General features: G+C 60.5%; 1 protein-coding gene across 1 annotated transcript; it reads left to right on the top strand.

Annotated features, from left to right (window-relative positions):
• Positions 1 to 270: 270 nt before the first annotated feature.
• On the top strand, positions 271 to 921 carry GNG7 (G protein subunit gamma 7). Its single transcript, XM_045300046.1, has 2 exons — positions 271 to 336; positions 736 to 921. The coding sequence occupies exons 1-2, from the start codon at positions 271 to 273 to the stop codon at positions 889 to 891; spliced, it is 222 nt and encodes a 73-aa protein (XP_045155981.1). The 3' UTR covers positions 892 to 921.
• Positions 922 to 8,080: the final 7,159 nt, after the last annotated feature.

Here is an 8,080-nt window from a genome sequence, read left to right as displayed (position 1 = left end):
TCTCCCTCGCCCTTCTGGGAACTAAGGGTGCACTTCCTGTCTCTGTGGCCCTTCCGTGTGGGGTCAGACACCTGCTAGCTCTTTGTGGCAGGCTTCTGTCCACGAGGCAGCCCACCACCAGCCACCACTCCGAAGGACAAGAGGCCTGTCTGGGGTCTCGGACACCCTCAGGGGGGCTGTGTCGGCCCTCCGTGAATTGGAACCACAGTGGGGTTTGTCTTGGGTCTCCCCTCCCAGAGGACATGCCATTCCTCTTCCTGGCCCAGTGAGATGGACCCGTCCCTGGTGTGGGTGGACCAGGCCCCCAGGCGGCCCAGCCTGTTGCTTGGCAGCAATGTGAGAGAAAGGCCTGACCGTTGATCTGCAGGGGTGCTGGCAGTCAGGATGGCCTGGGGGGTGGGGTGGGGGGTGCGGGGCAGATTGGCTACTTTCATTATTGATTGGTGGACCCCACTGTGATCGCCACCCCCTCCATCAGTGGTGTTCTCTCCAGCCAGCCACACACCCTGTGGCTTAGACCCCAGAGAAGAGAGCAGAGCTGCCCTGCAGGACACCCCCGCCCCCTCCCCCCAGGCTGTCCATCTCAGCTGAAGAAACTCGCCAGCCCTCTTCTGCCCACAGGGGCCGCCGGCTTCACAGTGCCCCCTTTGCTGACGGCGGCCAGTGGCCTCCAGCTTGCAGGTGGCTCAGCTGAGCTGCTCCAGGGCCGCTTCGCAACGCCCATCTCTCTGAGAGCCCCTCCTGTCTCCTGCCGTTCCCTCCCAGGTCTCCAAAGCCTCCTCCGAGCTCATGAGTTACTGCGAGCAGCACGCCCGGAGCGACCCCCTGCTGGTCGGAGTGCCAGCCTCCGAGAACCCCTTCAAGGACAAGAAGCCCTGTGTCATTCTGTAGAGGCTGTTCCTCCCGCCCCCCTCCCCCCCCTCCCCCTCCCTCTCCCCTTCTCTGTCTCTCTGTCTCTGTCTCAACCAGGCAGAATCTCATCCCTCAAACGCTTCCAATCCCAGCATCCCTGCTGAAAGCCCCCGCTGCCCCCACAGGGTCGCCCCAAGACCCTGGACTTTCAGACCCACATCACAACCCCTCGAAGACACCTCCCTCCCACCCCTCTCCCCCCTAGAGCCCCTCCCTCCAGACTCAGGCATCCCCAAACTGCCACCCTCACACACCCACCACCATGCCGCAGCCCCTCCCTCAGAGTCTCTGCTGCCCTGGGAATTGTGGTCTGGGGGCCAAGCGAGGTGTGGGAGGAAATGGGGTCAGGTGGGAGGTCCATCCCTGGCTCTGGCCACCCTCACTGGCTGTCGTTGGCCAATCATGAGGAGATTTCTCCCAGGCCATGGGCTTTTTTTTTTTAAACAACAAAAAAGGGGGGACAAAATCTGGGGGGTTGGGGGATGTAACTACTTTTTCGGGAGGAAACCCTCTGTTCTTTTTGTAGAAACCTTGTGACCCCTGTGGGATTGAGATGGGACACCCAGGGGCGGGGCTGGGGCTGGAGGGGACTTTGTCCATGAAATGCAGCCATGCGGTGACCCTCGCCCTTCCCCTGGGGCCTGGGCCATCTGGGAAGGGGTTTCCTCCATGACCTGGGAGGGTGGCTGGGGGAGCGCTGGCTGGGTAGGCAGCCCCAGACCTGGGCGTTGGCAGCGGGAGGCTTTGGCACCTAAAGCTTTTCCACCTTCCCAGCAGACCCCCGCCCCTCTCCCCCCACCCCTGTGGGGCTCTCATCGTCCGAGTCTCCCCAGGTGGCACTCGCGATAGTGGGCACCCCTCTCCTCTCCACCCAGCGGTGCAGCGGAAGAAAGGCCTGGCCACTCGCCCTGCCCAGAAGGCGAGCTGCTCTGCGCTGGGAGGCGGGAGCGATTCCACACTGGGGCGATGGGTTGGGATTGTTGTGGTTAAAGGGACTGAGCTGCTTCTGGGCAATGTGGAATACCCAGCCTTCTGGGAACGGGGGTGCGCGCGCTCCACGTGCAATGCCCAGTGGTCCTCCCAGCCGGGTCCAGGTGGCCCCTGGGGGGCGGGGAGCGGTTTGAGGAAGTGAGAGAGGCGCGGCGCTGCCCGTGGGACCCGTGCCTTTCCCAACAGCCGTGGAAAGTGCCTGCGGTGGCGTTGACAGAGGGAGGGGGCCCTTTTAAAGAAGCCCCGTGCTTCCTCTTTGACACCCACCAAGCAGGGGGATTGGGGGAGTCTGATGGATGGCATAATGCTCGCCCGTCCCTTCCCACCACCCCAGCCCCACCCACCCACGTGCCACCACTGCCCCCATGCCGGGCAGGAAGAAACTGGCCCTTTGGTCGGTCCCTGCAGCACCGATGGACACGGGTCTCAGGGCTGCTCCCAGCAGGTCCCCAGGTGGCCACCAGGCCCCGGGCCTCACCTTAGGGCCAGCCGCCCAGAGATGTGCCAATCCCCCACCCCTCAGCCCCACCTCCGGGCCCAGTGCCAAGACAGCAAGCTTACCAGAGCCCAGCGGCTCACCAAAGGCTGCCGGTTCAAGGCCACCCCCAGGCTGGCCGGGAGCTGGACTTCCTCAGATGCAGTTCCGCCCTGAGACACGCGGGGGCGCGCGCGAGGGCCGCGCTGCGCTTCCCGTAGCTGGAAGGAGCCCCGGGGGGCACCAAGGCCAAGTGCTTGCAGCTGTGTGCAAAGTCAGTCCACCAGCTGCACCGCTGGGGCAAGGCCTGGCGATCTGCCCCCAACGAACCGTGTCAGGGCACAGCCCTGTTGCGTGAGTCCCAGGAAGCTGCTGACAGTGGCTGCTGGAAGACCGCATCTGCCCTCCCCAGAGACCCTCCTGCTGTCCCCGCCCCCACCCCACGCCCCCTCCCCCTGGCCGGTGCCCCCATCCTGGCGTCTGCTGTCAAGTGGGAAGGGCTTCCTTTCTCTGAGCCCCCAACCCGGACAGCTCACGCACTCAGCTGCTGACTGCAGGGCTGGCCACTCAGTTCAGTTCACCCAGAGGTGCCAATGGACTTCAGAGACAGCTGCCAGGGAACCCCCAGGGCGCCCATGTGTGTACTGATACGGGGTGTGTGTGGGGGGGCTGGTGTTGTCCTTTAGAAGCATCCCCCCCAAATGCACACCCTCACCATCCCCCCCAACCCTGCGTCCAGCCAAAGGAAACAAGAGGACCCAGGTCCACCAGTCCTGGGCAGGTGGGGGGAGGGGCGCAGCTGTGCCAAGCCCAGCCCCTCACCACAACATTCCCCAGCCCCCCAGAGGAGTTGAAGCCACAGGAGCAGGAGACACTGACCAGGCGGCCAAGGCCCCTGGACGCCAGGACTGGTCTTCAGGCCAAACCTTACCTGTCTCTGCCCGCTCTGGGCTCAGCCACCTGACAACCTTGGGTTCTGGTGGCCCTGAACCCTGGTTCCTGCACCTCCACGGCCCCTACCCCACCAACCAAACCCCACACCCTTGCCCCACCAACCCTGATGTTCCTGGAGAGAGAGTGGGGCTCAGAGCCAGACAGGGTCCCCAGGGTCAACAGGCCAGGGGACGGACAGGCTTGTCCTGTCCCAGTGGTCAGTCTCAGCTGCCACCCCCACCTTGTCTCCCCTCCGCCTCACCCCACGTCCACAGGGACCCTGCCTCAACCTCTGGGCGCCCACTGCCCGCACCTGCACCCAGTGTGACTATGACCCCAGCAGGGTGGACTCAGAGTTTCTATCTTAGGAAAAATCTTCCTATTTAAAAAAACAAACTTCCCAGAGAGCAACTCTCATCCACTCTGGGCCCTTGGCTATGGGTGCTGCCCCCGTCCCTGCCCCTCCCCCCTTGGGGACAGTGGTGGTCACACCCTGAGCATGCCCGGGCAAAACCAGGGCTGGTCAGGGCCCTGTCACCCTCATGCCACCCCCTCACACACACACCCCAGGAGTTACTCCCTGTGCCCTCCAGACACAAGGTGACGGGGGAGGGATGTGCCTGTCATCACCGAGCGAGCCCTGGGCATCCTGTTCCAGGCGGCCGGCCGTCAGTCCTGTTGAGCTGGAACCTGGATGTCACAAGCCCTAGCCCTCTGCCGATGGACAACAAATAACCCCGGCTGAACCCCTACCCGCCCCCCTCCAGAAAGCTCCCCACCTCTGAGCGTCCTCTGGAACCAAGATCCCAGCCCCCGTCTCTGGAGGCCACCTGCGCTGCCGGAAGGTTCGGGTGCACACTGGATTTTTTAATTTCGGATTTCTAAGACCTCAGATACGACACCCCCGCGCCGCCCCCCGATCTTTCTCTCTCTCTCTCTGCCCAGTGTTTTAATATCTCGTTCATTCTCCGTGAATGGAAACCCAATAAAAACCTCACTGTCACTTTCCTCTGGACTCGGCTTTCCTTTCTGCCCCTTCAGGCAGGACGACTGGCTGGCAGGTAGCTGGCCCCCCTGCTGGAGACTCGGGGGCCCTAGAGATCAAGGCCCCCCGGGGAAACTGAGTCCCAGTTCTCCTGCCTCTTAAGGCTTGGTTTTGTCATCGAAGGGGTGGGGTACACGGCGGTGGGCTGTCTCAGCACCCACCCGAGTCCAGAACTACCTCTCTGCCTGTACACCCAGCCCACCCCCTGATGGGGGAAGCACCCAATCTTTTAAGGGGCTCCAAGCTGAGCGTAGTCTATTAGAAAACAAAACAAACAACCCTGCAGTGAAATTCAGATAACAAGGCACAGTGTCACAACCGTTTCAAAACACACGTGGTGCGGTGACCCGTGACATGATGACACTCCTCATGTTGTGTAACTGTGGTCCCGTGCCTGCGACAGATCTTGTTTAGCCACCTTTCACATCCACTCAGAGCCCGGGGCAGACACGTCCCCTGGGGGCAGGGCCCAGGGGCACCGGGTCCCCACCCCCCGGCCCTCCCACCTCTGTTTATCTCTAATCCTCTTAGGTTTCAGCTTATTTGTTTGTTACATAGGAAGACTTTGGAACCGGCTCCATGTGGCTGGGACCCCGGTCTCCGTGTGGCCGAGCAGTCCCCACTGTGTTTAAGAGGGGCTTCACAAAAACCCATTCTCCATTCTGTTCTTCCAGGAATGGTGGTGGTTGTTCTGGGCCTCGGAGCCGGTTCCGACCCACAGAACAAGACACTGCCCTGCCCTGCACCATCCTCACAGTGTTGCAGCCTGCCAGAGGGTCAGTCAGCTCCTTGAACACCTTTCTCTTCCGTGCTGCCAGTCCACGTTTTCTTTAAAGATCATTTTATGGGGGCCCTAACAACCCTTGCTACAATCCATACATCAATTGGTCAATTGTATCAGACACATTCGTACACATATTCCATCGTTCTTTTCTAGACATTTGCTTTCCATTGAGCCCTTGGGATCAGCTCCTCTTTTTCCCTCCCTCCTCCCCCTGACCCTCGTGGCCCCTTGATAGATTATAGATTGTTATTATTTTCATAGCTCACACCGACCACTGTCTCCCTTCCCCTCTGGTTTCTGTTGCTCCTCCCCCTGGAGAGGCGGTGTGGTTCTGTGCCGTGCATTGTAACCTGTGCCCCCTTCCTCCCCTCCTCTCCCCGCCTTCCCCCTCCCCTTTTGGTATTGCTGTTCCCATCCCTGTTGCTGGGTTCCGCATGTCCTGAGCTTTATCTCTTGCCTGTACCTATGTGCATGTTCCAGTCCAGGCTGGAGTGGGACGCGGCACTGGGGTAGCAATCGTGGGGGGTGAGGAAGCCTCAAGGGATCAGAGGTATATGGCGTGATCCATCAGTGCCCTCCTGCACCCTGATTGACTCGTCCCTTCCCTGCGACCCCTCTGTGGGGGTTGTTCCATTGTCCACAGATGGGCTTTGGGTCTCCACTCCGCCGCCCCTCGTGCTGCCTGTCCACTCTGCCGAGCATGATGTCCTGGTCTCTCCTGACAACGTGTGCTAAGTCGGTACAGCAAAGTCCGGCCACCCTGTCTGCTAGCAGCACTCCAGCCCTCCTTCTTTCAAGACGGGTCAGTGTGTCCTTTCAGCAGTCTGTGGCTCTGTCCATGGCTCGTGCTGTGGTGGCTTGTGTGGGGCTGTGATGCTGGAAGCCAGGTCATGGGGACTTCAGCCAGGCTTACCCGTAGTGAACAGGTTTCAGCAGAGCCTCCAGACAATGAAAAAAGATCCGGCCACCCCGTGGGACAGAGTAGAGCTGTCCCTGTGGGTTTCCATGACTCGTAAAAGTTTTTACAGGCATAGACAGGCCTCCTCGTTCTCCCGAGGAGCAGCTGGTGGGTGTAGGCCCCTTTGGGGGAGGACCCCATGCACCTGCCGGATTCGTTGTGTGTGTCCATCTGGGGTGGAGGGACGCTGGGCTTGTCCCCCGCCTTTTGCCTCGTGGACGGATGGTCCTGCCTGTGGTGAACGTGGGTGCCAGGGTTCCTGTGATTTGAGTTGAGGAGGGCCAGCCCCCCACCACTACCCATGGGTTCAGTCATGCACGATTGTACGGTTGAGATAGATAAGTATTATATTAAAGTCATCGAGAGCATGAGAAATAAGAGATATTATAATAATGCAGTCAGACACGTTACATGGTAGCATGCTCACCTCAGCCCCGCTTGATGGTCCACGTGGAGAGAGGGGGAAGGGAAGGAGGGCAAGGGAACAAGGGAGAGGGGATAGGAGAGGGGGAAGAGAGGTCAAGGGAGGGAGAGAGATCTCTATTGCTGACCCAGATCTATATGCCTTTTGGGGGCGTGCAAGCCCCCTAATTACAGGTAAAGACATGCATCATAGGAAGGGGTTGCACTATAGGTTATACAGCAGTGAGAGGGGGTGGTCTAGGGACATACACGCAATAGGAAGAGGAGGGATTGGGGGTATACATGCGGGCAAGATGGGCAGATCCCAGATTTAGGATGTCAGCTTAACTTTGACCTGTTCTCTGGATCTCCATAGGAACCATTATCTGTAGGGTGTGAACTCCACCTACAGGAACCAAGCTAATGGTCGCAAGCTTCAGGGAGAAATAGTCCATTGGCCCCAGCAGCAGGGAGCAGGCCCCCCCTGTGGTGGGGGAGGCCGCAGTGTGGCAGCCTTGCCTTCAGGGAGGCTGTCTCTAACTAAGCATCTGACCTCCCCCCCAGGTGCCTGCCTCCCCACAGGTCTTTGGGGTACACAACTGGGAGTGGAGCCACTGGGCCCGTCCTCGGGAGCTGACCCCCACGGGTTCCACACGGGCAGCAGCTTGCCCGTCCCCGCCAGCAGTGGGCGAGGGTTCCCGCGTCTGCACAGCTGGGCCAGCGAACGCGCTGTGTCTTTTCTTGTTCTCACGGAGACGCTAGGGTCACGAGTCACCCTGGTCCCGCTGCTCACGGCAAGGTCAGAGTTCAAAGCCGCCAACCACTCCGAGACCCACAGGGGCCGTGCTGCCCTGTCCTGTAGGCTCGCGGTGAGTCGGCATGACCTTGAAGGCAGGGGAAGAGGGGATGAGGAGGGGAGAGTGGGCTACTGGGGGAGGGGGGCCTGTGGAGGTCTTGACCCTGTCCCTCCAACATGCACAGACCATACCTGCCTCCCCACCCCTCACCCCCACTCAGGCCAAGGGGCTCGCGGGGAGAAAGAAGCCCAGGGTTCACAGCCAGGAGTCCAATCGTGAGCTGCTCACTGGGTTGGACTGTCTAACCCTTGCCTGGGGCGCTTCATCTGTGTAAACCATCGTATAGGTTTGTTGTCCGCCGGCACCGGCACCAGCACCGGCACTGCAGGGTCGGCTCTGACTCACTGTGACCCCAAGGCACAACAGGAGACACCTGGGGCCCTGCCCCATCCTCACCGTCGTCCCTGTGCCCTACCCCTGGCTACAGCCACCGTGTCCGTCCATCTTGTCACATCGTCCTCGGGTGATGTCCTTCCCCAGGGACTGGTCTCTCTCCTGACCTCACGTCCCTGGTGCGTGAGACCGAGTCTCGCCAGGCGTGCCTGTAGGGAGCCCTCTGGCCGCACTTCTTTTTTTTTCTTTTTTTTAATTTTTTTTTTTTTCCGGCCGCACTTCTTCTAAGACAGACGTGCCTGTCCTTTCCACGGTGCCCCTTGGCATTTGCAAGCTTCTTCGGTGACCACCCAGTCCAGACACACCGGTTCCTCTTTGGTCTGGCTTATTC

Source organism: Echinops telfairi, unplaced genomic scaffold, assembly GCF_000313985.2.
Source record: "Echinops telfairi isolate 266 unplaced genomic scaffold, ASM31398v2 ScPeMD7_7459;HRSCAF=8497, whole genome shotgun sequence".
Lineage (NCBI taxonomy): Eukaryota > Metazoa > Chordata > Mammalia > Afrosoricida > Tenrecidae > Echinops > Echinops telfairi.
This window is presented reverse-complemented; position numbering and strand designations above follow the sequence as displayed.

Bases quoted from the DNA above. Each gene is read 5' to 3' on its own strand.
- GNG7 (XM_045300046.1), top strand. From the start codon at position 271: ATGGACCCGTCCCTGGTGTGGGTGGACCAGGCCCCCAGGCGGCCCAGC. The intron at 337-735 runs GTGAGAGAAAGG...TCTCTCTGAGAG, and splicing joins GCCTGTTGCTTGGCAGCAAT to CCCCTCCTGTCTCCTGCCGT.